Source organism: Onychostoma macrolepis, chromosome 05 (genome assembly GCF_012432095.1).
Source record: "Onychostoma macrolepis isolate SWU-2019 chromosome 05, ASM1243209v1, whole genome shotgun sequence".
In the NCBI taxonomy this organism is placed as follows: Eukaryota; Metazoa; Chordata; class Actinopteri; order Cypriniformes; family Cyprinidae; genus Onychostoma; species Onychostoma macrolepis.
The window spans coordinates 3,867,930-3,893,268 of record NC_081159.1 but is presented as its reverse complement, the minus strand read 5'-3'; the positions used below and the strand labels follow the sequence as shown (position 1 = coordinate 3,893,268).

Below are 25,339 nucleotides of genomic sequence, written 5' to 3'. Positions count from 1 at the left end.
TCAGTGTTCACATGAGCACTTTGTTATTGATATCCATACATGATGGTAATGTTATAGGAGCACAACATGGTCACATAGGGGAAAGGAGAGCCAGGTGAGCTACAGGTATGGTACAGTATATACAGGCCAGAAATACTGGGAGGATCGAAGCAGACAGAGAGAGGGAGAGAGAACATTGCACAAACATATATCACCCTCCCAACTAAAACGTCCTCTCTTTCACTGGTGTTTATCCTCTAATCATCTGATTCCAGTTTTACCAGTAATTTATTCCTGCTTCATACAGAAGGAAAAAGCAACTGGAATGGCACCAACCACTTGTGAGGAACCACTCTTGAATCCCACTAGCAGACGCATTGATTCAAAAAGGCACTGGACAGCTATTTCTCTCGCAATCTCTCTCTCTCTCTCTCTCTGATATTTACCAGGTGGATTTAGTCTAAAGCAAAGCGTATTTGGAAGACCAACAGACAAACCTTAAGTAACCAGGATTGACCTAAAGCAGCAGCACTACAATCTAGATTGCGCAGCTTTTTGTGAGAGCATTTTCCTCTACTCATAACATCCCATAACTGTATAATGTACATTTGAATGGTTTTCGTTATTAACTGTTAGCATTTAAAGCTGTTAATAACAAAGTCAATCATGTCATTTTCCTTTTGAGAACATGAGAATGCAACATATTTACAATTACAAATACACTAAATAATAACTAATGCATTTTATAAATAGAAAATAATAATCATAAAACTGTTTTAACAAAAACATACTTTGACAATCATCTATTGATGTCTCAATAAAGCAATCTGAAAAAATCAAATCAAAATATGAGTATATATATATATATATTACTTTAAGGAAAAGCATATCAAGTGTCATACCAAGGGCCCAAGATTATTTTAAATAAAATTACTGATCATACTCAAGTCCTGAAATAACAATTTAATGCTATAATAAAATACATAATACACATTCCCTTCCATAAGGCCTCACCTTGAATTAAATTTAGCACATCAAAGGGCCATGTAGTATTTCACCGTCCTTGTCTAAATGTCTTTTTTTTTCTTTCTTTTTTTTGTCCTCTACTGCAAAAACAGAGGACAGTGTTTGTGGATGATATTTAAGTGATCTAAGTTCATGTTGTTAACTGGAGGAAATCATCTCATGAATTGAATATATTGAAAGGGGAAGGGATTTGCAACCAAACCCCCCAAAAAATCTCTTTTTTGCTCGCCATCTATTCAAATACTTACATAAACTCTATAAATCCATTCTATCTATACATCCGTCCGTTCATATACAGAATGATCTATCTTAATAAATATAGGACAAACAGACTCCTTAAACCAAATCAAAACAACCAAAAATCTAATGTAGACAAACATTAGTCACATCTTCCCTTTTTATATCTCTTGCAGATTGAGCAAAAGTTGATATAGGAAGGAACATAGAATATTTAAGGTTAATGATTGAGCTTATTTCAACTCGTTAAGTATCAGAAAAGCAAAACATTTGTGATGCACTCAGTCACATGCAGGCAATCTTGCTGTAAACTGTCCGTTATTAGTGAAAAAAGCTTGAAATGAAAGGACAGATGTGGGGATAGCATTAGCGGATCGATTTACCTGTCAAAGCAGCACAGGCTGGAGAAAAAAAAAGCCTCTGGACAGGTTGATTTCCATTGGCCTGTAAGGCGGGAAAATATTTTGTCTTTTTCAACGTGTTAATGAGCTTTAATTTCCGTAGACTTCAAAACCGAGGCGTCCCTTTTCAGTGATGTACTATTCAGCTTCATACAGTTATTTGCACGGACAGTGTGAGAAAGAGATGCCTCTGAAGGGCACGTGCACACACTCTCGGTCACAACACATGAAGTGGTTAACATCTAGATTACATAAAATCATACAGTATTTAGTAAAGACGAGGCATATGTACCAGTAGTGTCATCTAACAACTTCATTTGGTTTTTTTGTTCTTTTTAAAAGGCTATTGACATTTATGATTACAAGCTAAGTTGCAAAACCTGATGGCTCGTTGCAAACAATTTCACTACTCAGTAACTACATCTACACTTTCTAATCACTGGTTGGCTCAATGCTGTTCACTGAAACAAAGAGGGTGGTTTCACGACAGCAAAGTGTGATGTTTGTGTGTGTGCACTGGTGTATTGGTGTTTACATACACATGCAAGCACATAATGAATCCGTCAGACTCCCTTGTGCAGCAGATTTTATATTCAGAAAAGCAGTGACCCTCCTCTTTGTCCCCGACCGCATCTCACACCCGTCTCTATCGGAGCCTGTGAGTATCAGCGCCCCTGACTGTCCTCGATCAGAGTGACGTATATGATGGGAACAAGTCCCTGGCTGTCACCCAGAGCACACAGCAGCCAATCAGAGTCTGCCCTGCTGAGCACCTGCATCACGTCACCTTTGTGGAAACTGAGCTGCCCTGGCTCTGTGGCAATATGATGGCATAACGCCTTCACTTCACTGAAAGAGACATAAAAAGAAAGAAAGAAAAAATTAGTTGAGAATTGATCAGGCCAATTATTCAGGCATAGCTGTACTGTCTATTTATTTACAGATAATTACATTATTATATATATTATAATTACATTAAATAAGCCAATTACAGTACTTTGCGAAGCAGCACTCACTATTCAAAAATCATCAAACATGCAATTCTTTTTCACTGAATTCTGAGCTAAACAAACATTCAAACTTTGTACAACATTTAAAAAACAAGATTGAAATGATCAGTGTATTTTTGGCTTTTGTTTGTATTATACAAGAAATTTAAGATTACATAAAAAACAATATCCTACTGACATCAATGATGTAATATTTGCATACTGAATTGTGCTTGGTCTTTATATTTAATATTTATTATTTATCTTGATCTATTTAATCAACTATAACCACCTTTACATTACAAAGACAGCACAGAATACAGAATAAGTGATGATGTGCAGATGACACATACAATGTGTATAGATGACTAAAAAAATGACAACGTTGGGGAACCAAATTTTATTTTGACAGCCTAAACCAAAGCTTACTTAAAACTCTTCTGTTGTTGCCTTGCAAGCACTGGTTTTCTTCTGGAAAAGCAAAACTAGTCGTTATGACTTGTTTAACAACATTACCGTGGGGCTTGTCTCCATGTCGGTGGATTCTGTGTTTGTGCTTGTTCAGTTGGGCCAAGGTGGGATTCTTGGCTTTGAGACGTAAGAGATTGTTGCTCCGCTCTTTTCCCCACTCCAACAGACTGAGCCACCAGATCCAGCACAGAACGGTCGAGACTCAACCAACCAGACGGCAATCTGAGACAAACATGTAGGTAGAAAATTAGCTGCAAGTTTATACTAAAAATGCCTCTGTAAAAGATGCTGCTAGTGTCTGGAAATGCATTCTAAAAATAAATCAACTGAAGTTTGAAATAAAAAAAAAAATTGTGGACCAACTTCATATATACTGTAGTAATATCTGTGATATGCATATACCCGTTTACACCACGATCGATAGCTATAATGTTTTGATAATTGTTTTAACTATGAGAGAATAGAGAAATTCACACCACAATAATAACAAAACAGAGGAACAATATCACTGGAATCACATTCAGAATGTTGTTTTCCAGCTGATAGATAAAAATATTGACAGCCAATCAGAACCCATCTAACCTTAAAAAGCTTGAGCATTCAAATTCGTAAACAACATAACTGAAGCATCACTTATAATAATCAGAGCGTTACCATCCGTTGGTGTGGTTATAGTCAAATCAGTGGTGTTCTAAAATGAGGAGTCAAAGTCCTCAAAGTTGTTTTTTTAAATGTCAATTCATGTCCTAGTCACATTTTCTTGTTTAAATAAACATTACTTACACTACCAGAAAAAGATTTTTACATTAATAATGTAATCAGTATTCTATAAGCCAAGTATGTAGCCAATTAAATTGGTGTTTTTAAGCATTTTAAAACTTTTTAAAGCATTATTCCAAAATAATCGACTCAAGGCAGTAACAATTTAAACAATATATTTTATTTGTGAACTTATTTTTCGGATCATCAGTCATCAAAGCTCTGTAAAATATTGCTGATAAGCTGATTACTCACTAAAAACTCCCACAGATCTTTTTTTTTCAGGCCATTTCAAGTCTTATTTTGATGTAACAATGTGGCTATATCTAAGTGTGTGAGTTGTTTACTTACTTTTTTTAATTAGTCTTCCCATTAACGCCATTACATTGCACATTCAGACTGATTCGCACGGAACACAGAACGCGCATGAACACAAGAGATGGAATTTATTGCAAGAACCAATCACAGCTGATCATAACCAGTCATATCCAATCTTATCTCACATCACTTTCCCCCATTCATTCTCAATTACCCCCCACTAAACTCAGCGCATGCTTGAGGGGTTTTGTGAAAACTCAATGGGCTCAGGGGAGGCAAGAGAGAGACACAGACTCCTGCTGTAACATTACCTGCTGGTGTCACCATTGGACAGTGTTTCTTTAGAAAAACTAGTGATTTATACACTTTTTAATGTTATATTTTGTAATATTTGCATTGTTTTATTTTTGTGCTACAAATTTTTTTCTAATCCAATATTTTAAGAGGAACTGCCTCTCTTGCCTCCTCGGAGTTAAATATAGTTATGTTGACCAACTCACCGTTGTTTTCTGACTTGTTTCGGCTCACTCTTCTCCATCTTGCTTGCGTTTCCAGCTCCAAACAGCCGACCCCAGCGGAGCACCTGTGACGACCCATTCTCGCCTGCTTCTGGCTGGGCCTGAACCCCTTCATAGGCATCCTGGCAGTCTGGCTGCTTCTCCTTACTCTTCTTCAGCTCAGTGAGCACTGATTCCGGTGGACTTCCCATCCACGATGGCTTCCCCTTAGCAACCTTGTTGGGTTCTAACAATGCTGATTGGTGGAGGACCCCATTGCCAACGCTATTAATATTGCTACTGCTGGTCCGACCATGTTCCACCTGTTCATCCATCTGCTGAATGGCCTCGGCCCCCTCAACCACACCTTCTCTTGGAGGTGGATGGCTTTGCCGGTGGTTCTCAACACCACCTTTCCTCCTCTTCTCCCACTTCACAAATTTTGAGCCCTCAGCGGAGTTGTCGATGTAAACCTGTGAACTTTGCATTAGCTGGTACCACCAGCCAGCTTGTCTGTTTCTCTGTTTGGCTCCATCTCCATCTCTTAGTTTCTTTTTCTCCTTCTCACAGTCTTCTCCAACTCCCTTCATCCTGCCACCACACCACCCGCCGCCTTCTATCTGTCCTACATCACTCTTTCTCAAACACTCTTTGCCAACTCCAGCCTCCTTATCTCGTGATTCACGCTCTGCTCCCGCACTTTTCCGCCCATCTCGTTTCGCTTTTAATGTCACTCTCTCCGTCCTAAGCCGGCTGTCCTCATCTCTCAAGATGAAGCTTTCTCTCTGAGGCAGCATTCCCACTTCTTGCGCTCCAGACTCCAACATTCCACAACCTCGCATGAGCTGGAAGGTGGAGCGATCTGATTGGTCGAGGCCTTGGCGAGCAGAGCACAGCTGTTCTTTGCGTCTCAGGTGTTCTTCCCCTTTCTGTAGCTGGTGTGGCTCAAATAGCAGGTCAAGGTCAAAGGGCAACAGTGAGAGCGGCTGAAGAAGGAGCAGCAACTCTTCAAACAGTGGCTGGCAGGCCCCTTGAGACAGGGGTAGGAAACCCCATGGGTGGTAGTGTGCTGCTATGATGTCTGGGGAACCATGCCAGAACAAAAAAAAGACAGATGGCGACACAAAAAAATGCTAATTATTGCTGGCAATAGAGTATGTGAAACCTAAAAATCTTGGCATCACCATACCTCTGATTACAGCGATCTACTCTTAAACAAGATACTGAACTTAGATATTGCAGCATAAATGTAAGTGAAGAAAGTACTGTCCTACCTTCATGTGTGTAAATGTGGTTGAACCAGAATTCCAGAGAACGCAAGCTGAAAAACAGTGAAGGTGAGTGAGTGATGTAAAATCTTGGATCCAAAACTACTGAGGTAAAATTAAAATCTGTAACATAATAACAGAAATCATGCACTTTTTTTGAATGTTTTTGAAAAAAGTCTTTTATGCTCACCAAAAACAGATATGTTGTGAAATATCATTACAATTAAAAATAAGTCTTCTATTTTTTATATACATTTTGAAATATAATTTATTCCTGTGAAATAACAGCTACATTTACTCCTGTCCCTGCAGTACTGCTGCAGACCTGCTAGGGGTTGGGGACCCCCTGTTGAATACACCTGGACCCCTGGAAATCTGTTTTAAAGTGAAATACTACAAGTGCAACAACAAGGAGCCTTGAAAGTGATTACTGTACTTTGTATTGATCTTAAGAAGAAGAGTGACCTCAGCACAGAGTGAGACAGACAGAGAGAGATCAGCATGCTGCAGAATGCATAATTGAAACTAATGATCAAAGCGATGTGTATCTGACTGTAATTTTAATAGGAGTGGAAAAGAGGAAGTTTGCACAGGAGCTGAGATGAGTATATCAAGGCCCATCAAAGCAAAACTGGAGCCTTTGATGACTTCTAAAGACTTCTCGAAACACGCTGCCGAGTTTTAGACAGCAAGATTTGAGGGGTTTTTTTAGACCTGGCTTGTTATAGTGCTAATAAAAATCATACACCATCGATCTGTTCCAAGTCCTAATGAGCTGCCTACCAAGACACCATTTTATGGCACCATCGCAAAGGTATAAAATGGCAAAATATATTAAAAGTATTATATTAAAATACTTATTATATTGAATTTATCCTTCAGATGAAGCAATCCCAAAATGCACTGCATTAAATAAAGCATGTATATTCTATTTTTTTTTTTTTAAATACATTTTTTAAATGCATTGCTGAAAATGTAGTTCTAATAGTTTTTTCACCAAATATTAGGATTTGTCTTTGTATTATTGTGCTTGCCAAATCTACAAAGGAGCAATCTGATTTATAACAAACTACATATGCATGTCACTGGCTAAATTCATGATCTGATACTGAATGCATTGAGAAAGCTTCTTCTCTTCAACACTGTTATCGAGATCAGACACCGCAGTACTGCAATGCATTTGATGGTCAATATATATCATCTGTCAGAAACTACTAGAAGATTAAGAAGCACCTTCCGTTCCATCAATTAACTCAATCTATCATCCTTCTATCCGAACATCTCACTCTGTCTGTGTTGTCTATCTCTCGAGGGACTGCTAAAAGAGACGCAAGTTCTCAAACAGTGCTCTAAGACCTTTGAAAATGTAGACATGCTCATACATACATTTAAAAAAGCATCAAATAGACAGACCCTCCATTTTAAAGTCATTGTTTGCCTTTTGCTTGCATGGGGTGAGGCATTATATTCAATGAGAAAACCTTGACAGGAATCCAACGAATCGCACAGTAAGGAATGTAAATTAAGAAATCCATTCTGATTTCATGCTGATGCTTTAACAAGCAAAAAATTATGAAAGGGACAAAAATATGCTTTCATAAGCAGTATGAAGTTGAGCGTGATTAGAAAGAGTGAAAGGAAGAGCAAGGAGATGAAAAGAGAGATAAAATAAAAGAAGCTTACTTTAGCAGGCCGAAGATGAAGGCATTGAGTCTCATACTGTGATTGGTCAGCTCACAATACTGACTGACTTTAGAAAACAGACTGTGCAAAACCCGTGTAGATGGACCTAGGACAGAAAGGATAAGCGTAAATCATTTCCTTCATTCTCATCCATACAATAATCACCTACATCATTCCTCTCATACCGAGTTGTGTGGAGGCCTCCACCACACTCCAGGGCTGGTTTTTGCGTTGTCCGATGATGAGGTCCAGTACATACGCTTTCAGTCCATCATGCAGTATCTCACGAATGGCAGGACAGAGGTACTTTAGAATAAGGTGACCCACGTTCGGACTTACAGAGCTATTGCCCAATTTGGCCTGTATAAGAGAGCGAAAGTGAACCAGAAGGTACTGTCAACGTTTTTACCGCATTTAGCGAGACACAAAAACTCACATACACTGTTATTTATTTAAAATTTAATACTGTACCTTTACTCCTGCATCCCGACTGGTGCCAAAATGAGCCACTATCAGATCCACTGCTGTGTTTATGGCCTTCACCAAACCTATTACATAAGAGGAGACAGAATAGAAAATATTCTATTATTCAATGTATCTAATCAAATTAAACTCCAACTAATAGTACACAAACACACGCTCTGTCTTGTGCTAATGCAGTTTAGAGGGTCTGATGGGAATTGTCAATAAATGAGATGAGTGGAAAGCAAAAGGGGCTTTGTTTGACATGAGGACCCAGTGGAAACAACATCAAGAGACATAGCTTTCTAGTCACCAGGGCATACATAACATTCACTGCAGATTCATATGCTGTGTGTATGCGGTGTAATAAAACTATAATTCATTTAAGAGCTAAAGGGCTTGCCGCAACAATAAGGTTCATATTAACCACATCAAGCTTTAAAGATGAGCTTGCTGAGGTTATTATATTGCTGTTTATATGACTATGGAGATTATAGGTCAATCTGGACATTGTTTAATCTGCAAAACAAGGCAGAGAGGCAAAATAAAATAATGGCTGACCCAAAAAATGTCAATTCTGTTATCATTTATTTACCCTTATGTTGTTCTAAACCTGTATGACTTTATTTCTTCTGTGGAACACAGTAAACAGTTTTTAAGAATGTTTACACTGCTCTTGCCCATACAACAACAGCAGGAACCAGGAACTGGCCTCCAAAGGCCAAAAAAGCAGAATAAAAGTGTCCTAAGCTATTCTTTGGCATCAGAACACTTGAAACATAGCACAGTAATCTAACCTTGTGGTGCCAATTTGTCTTTTTTAGAGTTTCACTATATGCTTCCAGTATGGGCAAGCATTCAGCAAAATTGTCATTTCATGTTCCACAGAAAAAAAAAATAGAGCCATTTGGGTTTGGAATATTTGTGTGGTAAAATGTGTTTTTTCTATTCCTTTTACTTTCTAATTCAGCTTCTCAATCTTGTCCGTATCTAAACTATTACTATTTCACTATGTGGTGTCACCTTCCTGTGCAAGACTAATTTAGTAATATGTGGTGTGAAGAACAATAATGTTGCCTAAAAGGTATGAAAGCAATGATAAAACATAAGCCATTTAAAGCTACACTATGTTACTCACAATGAACGAGAAAAATTGACCAAGGATCATTCAAAACAGCAAACCTCTGGAGAATCACCAGTTGTAAAAACAAAGAAAAAATGTTATTTATTTGTCCATCCACTCTCATAAGACGTCCTGTGTCCATAAGTACACCTGTGCCTTGAACCACATTCACACAGAGGAGCAAAGCCGAAGCACAACCAAAACAATGGTTTTCTTGCAAGCTGCTTGCAGTTTTTTAACTGCTAGATGGCCAAAAGTCGTGTGATAATATTTAATGACTCAAACTCGTTTGTAAGTGACTTTCAATAAAGGGTCTGATAAATGAATAAATGTAAATCCAAATATAAAACTAGGACATTTCACCTCTACCAGGAGTGAGGTTAACTTATGAACTTAAACACAAAAATGAACACTGTGTTAGCATAACTACACAGAAAAATCTAAATCACATACCTCTCTTCTGCAACAGGTCTATAGAAATGGATTTGTCAGTATTAGCATCAGGAGATAAGCAGAATTCCTCTGGGGGGCGCTCCGTCTGAGAGAAGTAATCAGGCAGGAAGTCGCTGTAGCACTGAGGCAGTTGCCTCAATGACTGACCTATAAACAAAAACAACTCAGTCAGATAAATGCAAACATATACCAAAAACAGACACTGTGCTAGACAAAAGCTGATGCCAGACAAAAGATAAGGTCATAATCACACTTAAGTGTCTACTAACTACAAACCCAATTCCAAAAAAGTTGGGACACTGTACAAATTGTGAATAAAAAAAGGAATGCAATAATTTACAAATCTCATAAACTTATATTTTATTCACAATAGAATATAGATAACATATCAAATGTTGAAAGTGAGACATTTTGAAATGTCATGCCAAATATTGGCTCATTTTGGATTTTATGAGAGCTACACATTCCAAAAAAGTTGGGACAGGTAGCAATAAGAGGCCGGAAAAGTTAAATGTACATATAAGGAACAGCTGGAGGACCAATTTGCAACTTATTAGGTCAATTGGCAACATGATTGGGTATAAAAAGAGTCTCTCAGAGTGGCAGTGTCTCTCAGAAGTCAAGATGGGAAGAGGATCACCAATTCCCCCAATGCTGCGGCGAAAAATAGTGGAGCAATATCAGAAAGGAGTTTCTCAGAGAAAAATTGCAAAGAGTTTGAAGTTATCATCATCTACAGTGCATAATATCATCCAAAGATTCAGAGAATCTGGAACAATCTCTGTGCGTAAGGGTCAAGCCCGGAAAACCATACTGGATGCCCGTGATCTTCGGGCCCTTAGATGGCACTGCATCACATACAGGAATGCTAATGTAATGGAAATCACAACATGGGCTCAGGAATACTTCCAGAAAACATTGTTGGTGAACACAATCCACCGTGCCATTCGCCGTTGCCGGCTAAAACTCTATAGGTCAAAAAAGAAGCCATATCTAAACATGATCCAGAAGCGCAGGCGTTTTCTCTGGGCCAAGGCTCATTTAAAATGGACTGTGGCAAAGTGGAAAACTGTACTGTGGTCAGATGAATCAAAATTTGAAGTTCTTTTTGGAAAACTGGGACGCCATGTCATCCGGACTAAAAAGGACAAGGACAACCCAAGTTGTTATCAGCGCTCAGTTCAGAAGCCTGCATCTCTGATGGTATGGGGTTGCATGAGTGCGTGTGGCATGGGCAGCTTACACATCTGCAAAGACACCATCAATGCTGAAAGGTATATCCAAGTTCTAGAACAACATATGCTCCCATCCAGACGTCGTCTCTTTCAGGGAAGACCTTGCATTTTCCAACATGACAATACCAGACCACATACTGCATCAATTACAACATCATGGCTGCGTAGAAGAAGGATCCGGGTACTGAAATGGCCAGCCTGCAGTCCAGATCTTTCACCCATAGAAAACATTTGGCGCATCATAAAGAGAAAGATGCGACAAAGAAGACCTAAGACAGTTGAGCAACTAGAAGCCTGTATTAGACAAGAATGGGACAACATTCCTATTCCTAAACTTGAGCAACTTGTCTCCTCAGTCCCCAGACGTTTGCAGACTGTTATAAAAAGAAGAGGGGATGCCACACAGTGGTAAACATGGCCTTGTCCCAACTTTTTTGAGATTTGTTGATGCCATGAAATTTAAAATCAACTTATTTTTCCCTTAAAATGATAAATTCTCTCAGTTTAAACATTTGATACGTCATCTACGTTGTATTCTGAATAAAATATTGAAATTTGAAACTTCCACATCATTGCGTTCTGTTTTTATTCGCAATTTGTACAGTGTCCCAACTTTTTTAGAATCGGGTTTGTACATTTACAAACTACAAACAAAATGACCCCACGCCAGCCCCCTTTCCGGCTCATTCCCTTCAACCCTTGTTGGGTGTTAGAAATTGGATCAGCACCATTCAGTCTGCCGAAGCTGAGTGGTTGATTGGTGGGAGGGAAATCAAACACATTGCGTCGCATTACACGAGTTCCAGGTCTCTTGGTTTCCAAAGCACAAGAGAAAGAATGAGGGCCGTCTTTACCACGCTCCACACCCAGAGGGTTCTTGCGCCTGTACTCTCTCCATTTCAGTGCCTGTGGGGAGAGGTGGTGCACTGGGGGGCGGAATGGATGAAAATGGGGACGGTGGCAAAGGATGGATGGTATACGAAAAGAGAGAAAGAGGTATCGGTGAATGGACAGTAAGATGGATGAACAGACATATACAGTGAAAAGTAGCAAAAGGGAAAGAACAGTCAGAAGGGTAAGATAAAATTGTGGAAATGCCAAAGAGATGCAATGCAAACCATGGGCAGAAGGGGAAACAGGAGGGATAGAAAAGAGAAGTAGTTAGCAGTAGTTCAAGGATAGAAAAGCCAAGCTAAGTAAGGAAGCTAAGGCTTTGTTCAGATAGGCAGCCTATATTCAATTTAGAGGTGTGACGGTACACAAATATGATGGTTCGGTACGTATCTCGGTTTTGACGTCACGGTTCGGTATGGTTTCGGTACAGCAGGAGTTAAAAAAAACTAAACAGATTGCTTTTTTTTTTTAATTAAACAATGGTTTACTGAACAAATTGCTCTTTCTTTAAGTATATTCAATTATAATTCATATTTTCTGAGGGACAAAAATCTACCTCAGTTTCTGCTCTAAACTAGGGAGCCATATTACATTACTGTAAGGTTACAATTAACAACAGAGACCAATCTTAATTTCAATTACTATTACTATTAATATTTTTTGACTATAATAATCAACACTCAAAAAAAAAAAAAAAATGTATGCAAGCATGCAAATTGCACACAATGCAGTTTTTAAATTAACTTCTAAATTATACAATTTCTATTTGTTGTTGAAATATAATCATTTAAACAGTGGCTGTCATAACTTGTTTCATAAAAGATTTATTTAAATGTACATTAAATGATTAAAACATCACTAACAGATAAAGTAAAATATAATGAGCATAGTCTAATATTTCGAGAAATGCTCTTCTCTAGACTTAATTTCTCTCGGGAAGTAACAAGTTGACTCTGATGCCTGAGGTAAATTAAATGCTACGTGACATTTTGTTTACAAGTTGTTTTAATCATGTCTTTCCATGATTGAAACACTGATTGAGCGATTACATGAGATGTTCATTCATGTTTATTTCGCGTTAAAAATAGAAGTAATGAGGAAGGGATGATCATGCTGACTCGCGCTCCACGCTGCCGTTTATACAGCGATCTGTCGCGCCACATCAAAGAGCGCCAAAACAGCATTATTGAATGATTTGATCGATACACATGCATACCGAACTGAAAGACTGTTTTCGGTACGAATACGTGTACCGTTACACCTCTAATACGATTCTATCCAACTCAAATCAGAAAAAAAAAATAATGATAATTTTTACAAACTTTTCTTTGAAAGCAGAGAAAAAGATCATCAAGTCATTAATAAAGTCAAAAACAAACTATGTCTGAATTTACTCGTTTTTGCTCCAAACCTACCATTAGGCTGTCGCTGTGTCACACATGCTGGTAAAACCTTCACTGGCTCTTCCTGTGACACTAGAGGACTGAGCCCAGAGCTGGGAAGCGTCGGCAAATTGCCTCGGTGGAAACAGTGATTTCTAGTGGGCAATGCAGGCATCAGCGGACTCTGCTTCATCAGAGGAGGTGGAGGCGGTGTAGGAGGTAAGGGAGCGAGTTTAGGAGTCTCTGTATGTATGGTCATTCCGGGTGGGGTATGCTGGGGCAGAAGACCTGCAGAGATGGGGCAAGAGAGGGAACGTGGCGGCTTTGGACCACCTGGGGTCGGAGTGCATGTGGAGCAGGTTCCAGAAGAGGTGGGTGCGACTTGGAGGCGAACTGGGGAGTAGCTGCCCAGTGGGGATGGCCGCACTGTTGTAGGTGCGTTAGAGGTGCCGTGTGGTGGCCTGCGATCTTCTTCTGAGTCATCTTCACCTCCCTCAGGTGCCGCAGCCCCTCGAGTCTGCATATGACTGATGTATCCGTCCAGAAGAGGAAGGAGAGGCTTCGCCTGTGGTTTTCCAAACTGGTGCTGGAAAGTGAAAGGCTGAATGGGTAATGAGGTCGGACGTTGATCTTTGCTATATCGAATTACAACTGGAGAGGAATCTGTTGAGCTAGACAGGCCACCTAGGGGGAGAAAGATAAGAGACAGAGATGAGCAAGGAGAGCTGCAGAGAAAATAAGAGTCTGTAGCAGAGTATCATTTAATGTATATTTAATATCTAAAGCTGCATAAATCATTATAAATGAAATGAATTGGCATGATGTATATATAATTTATCACATTAAGCAAGTTATTTAATGTAAATTTAAACCAGAAAGCCTATGACAATGACACAGCAATTTAAAACAGCTAGAATAAAACAAGATTCAAGAGCAACAGCAACAACAGGCTCTTATTATGAAAGTGAAACAAAATCATACATAAAACAAAAACCATACAACTTTGTCAAACACATACCTTAAAACACTGCTCCAAAAAATTAATGACCAAAAGAGGTACATAAACAAATCAAGATATTTTGACCAAAACAGCCTGTTTATGAAGCTCCTCTGTGTACACCTCTGGGTGTGTGTTGTGTGTGCTCTGACGGCACACAGTGTGTGCGAAACGTCACTGGGATATTGCGCAAGCTGTTTGCTCCACATGCCTGAGTACTCATGTGTCAGAGCTTTCGTACACTGCAGAACCCAGTCACAGTCAGCAGGGGCAGCATAGCACAGAGAGAACTAACACAAGCTAACCTGTCTGTTTATCAAACTCTGCCTATTTTCTTTTCTTTGGCAACCTCCAAACCTTATTATCAAACTTTATCATGTAACTCTTGCACTGCTTGTACTACAGACATGACTTAAACCTCACATAACACAGCTGGAAGAAGCTCGATGTGTTGTTATTACTATAATCTCATAAGATTTGAGATTACCTGCCAGAGTCCTAGTGCTGGGCGATATACGTAACGTCAAATGGTAATGCGGTACACTTCCAACTAATGTTTGGAGAACTTTTAGAACTATTAATAACAAACATCTTTAACTGGGCAAATAAACCAACAGTAAATGGCCGTTAAACAGAAGCCAGAGACGCTGAAGATGAAAAAAGAGGAGAAAATACAGAACAAACTTACTTCATCATGCGTGAAATATTGGAAGAAAATCCTAAATACCGAATTGGAGGTTTATATGATTGTATCTCTGAGGGGAACTGACTATGCTATTTTCTTTCCATCTTACCTCCATAAAGCATATTAATGTAGCATTTAAAAGTGCAGCTGTTTTGTTTACAGCGGTAACCAAGGAAACACTGTATCCTGCTGTTCCATAAGCGCCACCTGCTGTCAGAGAGTGAATCTGAGCTCTCATTCAGCCAGTCTGCTGTTTCATATAGCGTAATTACAGAACAAAAAGTCAGATCAGAAATTTTAAAATAATACAATCTAATTTACATCAAAAACTGATCAAGCTACATGTAGCATCTTTGTTTGGATCGTGATAAAAATGCAGTGGTTCTGCAACTGTTTCATGCATTCTGATTCACATAAAGAAACAGTCAGGGGGAAAAAATGTGATAAATTGTAAAACCGTCAGAATCCTTAACAAATAAAAAAAAAAAAAAAAAACCTGATATGGATTTTTGGTCAAACTGCCCAACACTATGGCAGACTATAAAAAAGCCTGACATAAATAAAATAATTTTTTACCCAACAATTTCTGTTATATTTAATTTACCATCATATTGTTTCAAAACCACATAACATTTATTCCTCCACAGAACACTAAACGAAAAATTTTAGATATTTCTTTTTTTCTTTTTTATTCCATTTATTCCAAATGACATGATGGGTGAGTAAAGGATGACTGAATTTATTTTTGGGTCCAAAGCATACAGTATTTTTTTCTTTTGACTTGGGCCAAAATAAGGAACAACCCAGAACATACTAGCAACACTCTAGCAATCACTGAGAATATTTAATAGTCACTACCCATCCAATACACAGTCAAGAAGAGTTCCAAAATGCAACCAGGTGGCACAATAACATTATTCAAACACAAAATAAGTCAATCCGTAAAATAAACCAGCTCTTACAAATAATACAGTTCAACCATCCTTTTTTTTTTTTTTTGAAGATTTTGGAAAAAAACTTCTCCTTACCTTCTGCTTTAGTTCGAGTCTGTTTTCCCGCTCCCCCTGGTGATTCTCGCAGTGGTGTACTCCGCGGTCTATGCGGGGAGGACAAATCACAGCTTCCTTGACTATGGCATCGAGTGAGTGGCGGCAAACTGCGGCTTTGACCCTGTGGAAGGTCTTCCAGGATGGGCGAGAACTCTCCAGATGAGTGAGAGTGCATGGACGTGGCCTCCTTCTGCGATGGTGACCCTCCAGTTCTCCTCTTATTTCTTGCAATTTCCGCAAAAGAAGTGACACGTGGTGGAGGTGTTGGGCTCGGGGCTGCACTCTCACTGAGCCGAACAGGGCAGCTGAGCATGCGCTCCAAGGATCCAAGGCGAGGAGATGGAGACTTGTCCAAGTTCCGATCGTAGCTACGAGAACGAGGTCGACCGCTCCCCGAAGCACCAACTAAATTGCAGGCTGTCGTAGGTGGGGAGATGTTGATATACACCTGCCCCTCAATTACATTCTCACGGGTAGAGTCAGTCTCACTTGGATCCTTTTCTTCATTCTGGCAAAAGAAAAAGAAAAGAATGTAAAGGATGTAGGAGTATAGAATGAGAGCTGGGTAGTATCTGCTTGCATGTAATCTGGATTATGTAATCAGATTCTGAAAATTAAGTATTTGTAATTAGATTAAATTACTTGTAATCAGACTACAGTTGCATTTTTATTGATAACATATATTCATAAAACTTATTCATAATTTATTGATTCTCCCTAATTGTTTTTCATTTTTTAAATTTTCCTTTCAAAAATGCCTACATGGCATGCAGGTAAACAAAATACTTAATCTTTTAGTAAGTGTTTTATTTTGACAGAGTTTATTTTAAAACTATATATTTTAATTTTACATTTTTAGCTGTTCTTTAAACTCACAAACCCCCTGCAGTTCCTTCACTAACCCGTTTGGGAAACCCTGACATAATGTAATGCTTAATGCACTTTATGCTTGTTAGTAACAACAAATGGAATATATTTTCATTGCATTTTAATATCAGTATGGTACAATATTATCCTTTTTAAAATCAATGTGATAAAAGAGTTACGTAATCAAAAAGTACTCTGATTATATTACCTAGAATGAGTAATGTAATGAATTACGTTACTACCTACAATTTGTGTCATGTAATTTGGAATCAGTAACAGACTACAATTTGTAAGTAATCTACCCAGCTCTGAGAATGAGTGATGGTACGCTAAATACAAGCTAACACCACATGAAGCAAATAATATAGCACCTCTGCATCTTCCTCTTCCTCATCTTCTTTCATTTGTTGGAATAGGTAGTATTCTGTTGGCTGAGTGGGACTTCCTTTGCTGTGCTCATCTGAGCAGCTTGTGACCGATGATCCCACTGGACTGGGAGAGGACTGGGAAGAAAGGTCACACGTCACAAGCTTGTAGTAATTCTGCGTTGCTACAACCAAGCGAGCTTGGCTTTGAAGACACGAGGTGAGCTCATTGGCAGAGGTTTCAGCAGAGGACAGCACCTCGCTTCCGAGAAGGTTGTGGTATGAGTTACAGTTGGCATCTAGTTCCAAAGTGGCACCTTGAGGCTGAGATACAGAAGAAGAGTTTGCATGTTCTTGAGTGGCCAAAGGATGCTGGGGGGGTTCGATCGGGGAGGTGTGTAAGTCCAGGTAGAAAGCTCCACGTCCACTGCTACATTCTGTTCCGCACATCCCAACGAGCTCAGACACAGATGAAACACAGGATTGCTCGGTGGAACTGTTGATATTGAGCGACTGTTTGGCCGGGACAACATTGTTCATCTTGTTGTAAATGGTGCTGAAGTTAACCAGCACTCCATCGGAGCTATTGCAGGAGGAATCACTGCCGTAGCCCTGGTGACACTCAGAAAACGATTCGTGAAAAGGTTCAGGGTATGGCTGAGAAAGGCCGCAACAGGAGCAATGTGGTGCTGCGAGACTGGAACACTCTGAGCTTCCTCTGCCGCCCTGCATAGACTGGTCTTCATAATCATCATCCTCACCCCATTCTTGCTCACCACAGTCCATTGAAAGGGTGGAACCACTGCTTCCGTGGCGCCGCTGGCTATCTAATCTCAGCAAGTTCAGGCCTTCCATGTGAGTAGATAAAAGGAAAGTCCCACCTATTGTGTGGTCTCTGCTCTCTGCTTCCCCACTAGGCCCATTAGTGGAATTCCACTGTTTTTCTGTTGACCCATGCAAGAGAAAAGGTTCAGCGGTAAACCCAAGGTCATGCAGGTGGAATGGCGGCAAGTCTTCATTTGCAAGTGCTGCATTTGAGATGTCATGCGAATTTCCATGCAGGTGAAAGGAGGAGTCTTCCAAATATCCATTCAGATTGTCTTCATCCTCGTCGTCGTCTTCATCTTCAGTGTTGAGCAAAAAGGGGTTACGCCTCGAGTTCGGCCGTGTCTTCATCTGCAGGCCTTGAGCCTGATCTTCAGAATTGCTCGAGGTGAAAGAGGAAGTGTCGCTTGCCATACTCCCTTCTCTCCCTCCTCCTCCATGTTTCTCTCCCCCTCTCATCCCTCCATCCCCAAAAGTGTCACTAGAGCTAAGGCTGCTGCTCGAAGTCTGTATGAGGCTACTGTACACCAAAGCCTCCCGCTGAAGAATGTCTCTCTCAGGTAGGGAGGTGGTCCGGCTCAATCCCAGATTCTCCGGGCAGCTGAAGGGATTACTGTTCCTTTTCAGTGGACTACCACAGTACTGTCTTGAGCTCGAAACCTGGCAGTGAACCAGCGGAATGTGGTGGACAATAAGAGTCTCCCCGGCTAGCTTAGGTGGACTGTCCATCTTCTCCTAATGTGGGTGAGGATGAAGAATTTTTGGATATTTGCAGAACGTGGTTTTCCTAGGACTTTAGTTCACCCGTCCAATGCCAATCCGGGGTTTTGGAAAGTGAGGAACATTTAAGAAAAGGTTAAAGAAGATCTCCTGGTGGAAGGTCAACATCTGGAAAAAAGACAGAAGACAGGATTCAGTTTTAAATGATCTTCACGTAAGACATTAAGTTATCCAGTGTTCACAAGAGGAAAGGGCTTTTTAGTTAGGTGTCTCATTGTGTAATCATATCATTTTCAACAAAGACTGTTACATAACAAAAACATGATCTATGGGGACAAATCCCGAGTACCAAAAAACAGACAAAAAGAAACCAACAAATGAATAATTAAGTAAATTCAGTTCACAGGCTCCTTAATCTGCTCAGTCTACAGCTGACAATGGATTCAGAATGTGGACAAGCTATGAATAAACTGGTACACGGGTAAATACATGATTTAATTGATATTATTTAATATTAAGGAAATACATTTAAACCAACACAAATATTCTTAAACTTACAGGAGTCCATGAAGGAAACTAAGAGTAGATTACTAGAGCTGACTAATGATTACATATATACTGGCCTAGTGATTAATTAACCAGCATCTTGAAAGAATCATTTTTATTCATATTTTATATCGACTCCCAAAAGGTCGATAGAAAAAGAGAATGAATGGTGTGGGCAGCATCAGGATGTTTGCTAACAGTATACCGCTGCAAAGTTATTTCATAACTTCTTAAAGTAAAGTTAACTTTTTTTATACTCCTAAACGAGGAACAAAAAAAAAACATTTATATCAGGGCCTTTACTGTAAAACTGAGGTGATCATTTAGAGATAAAAACAGATTGGTCTACAGAGGTCTACATAAAACTACAGTATCTCACTTTCAGTTCTAACAGTGATCATTTTTGCAGCCTTTAATTATGCGGACAAGAAATAAGACCAGAAATGATAGTGAACTTCAGGAAATGATGCAAGATGAACTCCAGGTCACTTGCACAAGCACTGTGGCACGTATGTGCCAACCACTAGGCCACAGCTCTTATTTTGGTCAAAGTGATACTCAGTATATTTTTCCTGGTGTACCAATGGTGTCGACTTCACAAGAGAGAGGAAGGGAGGGGTGAGTGGTGGACGCTGACCTTATTTTAGATGGGCGGAAATCTTGAAGGAGGAAATGGCTGTGGGTCAGTGACCTGTTGTTGGGGCTCGGAGTGGGCAGACAGCTACAGCAAAAAGTAATAGGACGTGCAAAGCCTGACAATGATCTAAAACCGTCTCTGTGAAGTAGTGGAGCACATTACATCATCTGAAAGTCTCTGTATGTGTGTGTGTGCCAAAGTGTTGGTGATAGTTGTCCCATTGTAGGTCATAGTCACAAGACAAAATCAATGGGATAGTCCAGAATAGTGCCTTTAAATACTAGAAGAAAAAAAAGATTATTATTTTTTCTGATTGCCTAAACATGGACATTATAAAATTAGGTTATTAGCATTTATTTTACATGTGGTTAAGGTCTGAACAATAAGTATGGCCCCAGGGCAATACTAGAGTGTTACTAAAAGGCTGACAGAAGTTACATTTGTTGATCATGAACATGTTTTTATGCCTAGACAATATTGTAGTTGTGCAAAATTGTAGTTGTTCACTAAAACCATTATCATAACATACAGTAATGAAATTATTTTTCCTGAGGATGTTCTTGTAAGCACATTTAATATATTGCCATTAATTGATTATGTAAACAATATGGAAATTCCGTGCATTTTACCTTAACAGAGAGGGGACATAAAACAGCAAGAGATCCTCGGCAAACATCACCTGTCAATGAGAACCCTCACAGAACTGTCTGTGTCCTCCTGTTGTCTGGCCAGATTAAACTCCATTATGTAACACTCATGTGTTCCTGCCAGTCTGTGTGTGTTTAAGAAAATATATTCTGAACCACATTACTTTAAAATATTTTCTTTTCAAATTGGTTGTCATCCAGAAGGACATTTGGAATACTACTCCATTAGCCAATTCCAAAACAAATACACTGTATTTAAACTTGGCATGAAATGAAAATTCACTCTATTTTCTAAATGCATGTCATTTATTGTATTGTGCATGATTAATTCAAGTGTGTGTTTCTTTTTTTATCAAAATGTTATCAACCTCAATCTTCCAATAAAATTACATACTTTTGATTGGCAATATAAGATGGACTTCTCATTCAACCAATCTGACACCATCCAATCAACAACTGATGCATAGTACCACTCTACACTTTTTCTTTAATAATCCATTTTATTCGGATGTACATCAAAATATGAAAGAAAAGAAGTGCCTCTACTTCTGTTCCATCAAGGCTTTAAAAAGATTCACAAAGAAAAAGATTCATGTTCTTAGGTCCTGAAAAACTACACTGTTCCTCACAGGATGCTGATGAGATCCACTTTCACCTTGACAGTGCTGGAGAAGCATCTATTTCCAGTAATTCATGAGTCAGTTTAGCCTGACTTCATCTAATCAGTCTCACACTACTGAGACATACTGTAGGGAGCAACTAGTGATAGACCGTTAGACTGACCAGGGCAACTATTGGCTGAAATGATTAGCACCAAAAAGAAAAAGAAAAGGGACAGAGAGGCTAGTTAAGGGGGCAGAAAATGCTCTCTCTCCCTCTCTCATGTCTCATTGTTACATAACTACAGGCCATGACAGCCACAACATTCCACAGACTGGGCATTTAGCTACAAGATCAGACGGACAGCTGCAGACAGACAGCAACAAGAGGGCATGCCTCTCACACATGCACAAACACAGAGAGGTTTGGGGGAAAAGCATTCAAACAGGCTTTGCTTGTGTTATTTATTAAGCAACTGAGTAGTAAATTTGGAATAGCATTCAGACCGGTTTTCTAGTATCATATATGTGACCCTGGACCACAAAACCAGTCTTAAGTGTCAAAAAGCTGAATAAATAATCTTTCCATTGATGTATGGTTTGTTAGGATCGGACATTATTTGGCCGAGATACAGCTATTTGAAAATCTGGAATCTGAGGGTGCAAAAAAATCTAAATACTGAGAAAATTGCCTTTAAAATTGTCAAAATGAAGTTCTTAGCAATGCATATTACTAATCAAAATTACGTTTTTATACATTTACGGTAAGAAATCTACAAAATATGTTCATGGAACATGATCTTTAATTAATATCCTAATGATTTTTGGCATAAAAGAAAAATTTATAATTTTGACCCATACAATGTATTTTTGGCTATTGCTACAAATATACCCCAGCGACTTAAGACTGGTTTTGTGCTCCAGGGTCACATATTAGATGACTAAAGGTTATTATGCAAATTTATATACTAAATTATTGACCCTTTCTTTTTACAGTAGAAGATGAGACTGACTGACTGAACATAGCCTATTTGCAGAAAATGATTTGAATTGCAGGTTGTGTTGACAAAAATATTGTAATTTGAAGACTGTAAAGACAGATGTTACTTTTAAACTGCCATTTTGGCAACTTTAAGTAAAATAACAATAGCCTGGAAATCTAAAGAAAAACGGGTCACAGTCAGAAAATGATGAGTAAACAGTCTCTGAATAGACTTCTAGAGATAATAAGGGTTTACTGGTTTCCATAATGTGTCTTCCCAGTGTGACTCATGTTTAAATGTCAAAAAAAAAATCAATGATGGCCAAGGCACTGAATCGAACTTATACAAAACCATATAATAAGTAATAAACCAGTGTGGGTGAAAAAAAATTTTTTATGCTCGACTTTCTTACTCTGTTTTTTGAAGTCTGTCAGGAAGAAAGTAAACATCAGCAAACACATGAAAAAACCAATCGCAGACTACATACACAATCATAGCCCTTCTACAATTACCAAATGACAACATTACCCAACACACCCTCAATTATTACACGTAACTACAATTTCAATAAAATAAACCACTGTTTGTTATGAAAAATTGCATGCTAAACAAAAAACGATAGTTTCTACAGTCAGTTTTACTATATCATGGTCAATTTTATCCGCTCACAATCAATAATAGGCTTCGAATTGAAATGACAACATCTCAGTCATCTCTTGAACACAAGCTGCTTTTGTCGAATGGAATCAGACAAGTTCTCTCAGAGATGGAAAGAAACAGATTTCAGTCCGTGTCAGTTATGTAACACAAACTAAATGTTATATTCGGTAGTATTTCTCCACATCGATCAAATTACGGGTCCAGAGAGTAATATTCTGCTATGGTCATAATTACACACTGTCAAGAGCATCCAAAATGTTACAAGCTCACTGAGTGTGCATTCTAACAATATTTATAGAGGAAAGTAGAGGACAATGCTGATAGACAGTCGCTGGCACTTCTGAAGCATGTCATCTGTGTTACAACATTTGTCACATCCGGTAATAAAAATTGTACAGGCCTAATATTTATCTGAAATTCAAGTGGATTTGGTATAAAATGATAACATGTGGTGGTGCATTTTATTTTTGTATTTTTTTTGCAATTAAAAGATAAACCTTGGACTTGCTTGCACAACAAATTAAAAGTCAGTTAACCATAAATAAACAAAAAGAAATGGGTTATACAATTCTCCAATAATAACCTTTTAGGGTAATGATGACACCTAATAAAGCTTCTAAAATCCCAGAGCTTCCAAACTACAATGACTTGCATAGCATTTTCATTTAAAAATCATACTAGGAGACAGAAAAGTTAGCCATATTGAAGAATCACTGTCTGTAAATGACGTACAGTATATCAAACGTGCATTAACAGGCCTTTATGCGGCTTATTTTGGTGTTCGTCCGCTAACGTCGTTTTTTTTTTGCAATAATTTTTAGCGTTCATATTATCATCTATAAGGCCGATGTTTTCAGGTGTTTATTCTTGAACCTCTGTGTTGTGATCGATGCGCAAACACAGGCCTCACTCGCCCACAGCGAATCATATCTGACATAACAGCAGCACTCCCTGCATCTGTGAGCTTATTTACTGATTTTACCACGTGTGTATTCTTTTCTGTTTTACATGCAATGCGCCATCGTAATGAAAGCAAGTCGAAGCATAAATAAATAATGCCAAATCAGCATCAAAACAAAAAAGCCTACAGCCTGTCCATGACCGCTTGTTTTCTTAACACGAATGTGCCTCTTCTGGGCCATGCTTTCTGGATGATTTAATTATTCTAAAGGCGGAGAAAACCACCTTTAAGACAGTAAAAACCACTATGCATATATTTAATGTTAACAGCGACGATGCGAGCGTAAAAACGGGCGTGTTATATGAGCGAAGAATGAACGGTGAATGCGCACACGTCCACAGCGTCTATATTTGACCATTTTAAAACAACAATACGCATAAACGTCGACTTAGTTCATTCTTAACAATTAACACAATCACAGTTAAATCTGAATCAGCAGCAGTGATGTAATATTTGCCAGCGGGCAGTCCCGTTAGCTTCCTCCACACAGTGCTTCCCACATTCCCATTAAATTCTAAAAGCAAAGCCGTATTTATACTCACGTTGACGATAAATGTCATCTCCTTGAGTCCTAGATGTCACGATGTCAAATCACGCTGAACGATCGCCACGTTTGGGTTGATTTTGTGGTGAATATATTGAGCGCAACAGAGGCGCAGGGCTGGAGCGAGCGGCGCTACGTCAGAATGAAGCGCGCGCACCCTCCCTCACCGTGCGTCCTCTTACAATGCTGACTTTTGGGCATTTTTACTCTGATACACGGTCACAAATCACGTCTTTTGGGTCCAGATGAGCGGTTTTGCATACTGTGGTTTGACAGCGTAAGGGTGGGTGGGGTGTTAGACTGCTGGTCCCCTGTAGGCAGCTCTTTGTTTGTTCTGCCTGCTCTCTAGCATTACTAGAGATGCATTTCTCATTGTTCTCATCGAAGAATGCCTTCCTTTACTCTCAGTCTCTGAGTTAAATAGCTGGCATGTCTCATGAATGGTCTCAGGGCCCATCTGTCAGGGGGCCCCACCTAATTTTAGCTGGATAAAATAGGGAAAACAGTTGTTCTTGGGCATGCAATTTCAATGTCATTGCAAATGGCATTTGCTTGCTAAATTGACAAATGTTGCTAGGTTGTTTTTAGTGATGCAAATCAGTAACCACAGATGTACAGTTTCTGTTGGATATATTTTTTGTAAATATATTTGTTCAATATCTAAATCTAAATATTTAGTACAAAATATTTGTAATATTTATATATATATATATATATATATATATATATATATATATAAATTAAATATTTGTGTATATATTTGTTAAAATATCTGAATTTTTATATAATTTAAAATTTTAAGTTTTAAATGAGCTATTGTATATATATATATATATATATATATATACATACATATATATGTACATATATGTACATATATATATATATATATATACACACACACACACACACACACATACATTTACATACATACATACATAAATATATATATATATACAGACACATATATGTATATAATCCAATATTTTGTGTTCTAATGGCATTGTTATCTAGTTAATCGTTGTCTGAAGTATTCAAAATCTTTTTGGGGCCTGTCCTCTCCTCATTCACTTCATT

At 38.7% G+C, this 25,339-nt stretch overlaps 1 protein-coding gene across 2 annotated transcripts; it reads right to left on the bottom strand.

The window, feature by feature from the left end:
• Positions 1-24,457, bottom strand: rusc2 (RUN and SH3 domain containing 2). Of its 2 annotated transcripts, XM_058774948.1 has the most exons (13): positions 24,261-24,457; positions 17,147-18,853; positions 15,888-16,416; positions 13,211-13,861; positions 11,630-11,827; positions 9,667-9,813; positions 8,100-8,176; positions 7,814-7,988; positions 7,629-7,734; positions 5,952-5,998; positions 4,681-5,758; positions 3,149-3,325; positions 1-2,492 (listed from the first exon to the last, which is right to left on the bottom strand). In XM_058774948.1, the coding sequence occupies exons 2-13, from the start codon at positions 18,692-18,694 to the stop codon at positions 2,309-2,311; spliced, it is 4,917 nt and encodes a 1,638-aa protein (XP_058630931.1). In that variant the 5' UTR covers positions 18,695-18,853; positions 24,261-24,457; the 3' UTR covers positions 1-2,308. The 2 variants fall into 2 exon arrangements, with proteins under 2 accessions (XP_058630931.1, XP_058630932.1); XM_058774949.1 differs by lacking the exon at positions 11,630-11,827 and having other exon boundaries at positions 24,261-24,456.
• Between the last annotated feature and the right edge of the window lie 882 nt (positions 24,458-25,339).

Bases quoted from the DNA above. Each gene is read 5' to 3' on its own strand.
- rusc2 (XM_058774948.1), bottom strand. From the start codon at position 18,694: ATGGACAGTCCACCTAAGCTAGCCGGGGAGACTCTTATTGTCCACCAC. The intron at 11,828-13,210 runs GTAGGTTTGGAG...TCCGCCCCCCAG, and splicing joins GACACAGCGACAGCCTAATG to TGCACCACCTCTCCCCACAG. The intron at 2,493-3,148 runs GTAATGTTGTTA...TGTCTCTTTCAG, and splicing joins ACATGGAGACAAGCCCCACG to TGAAGTGAAGGCGTTATGCC.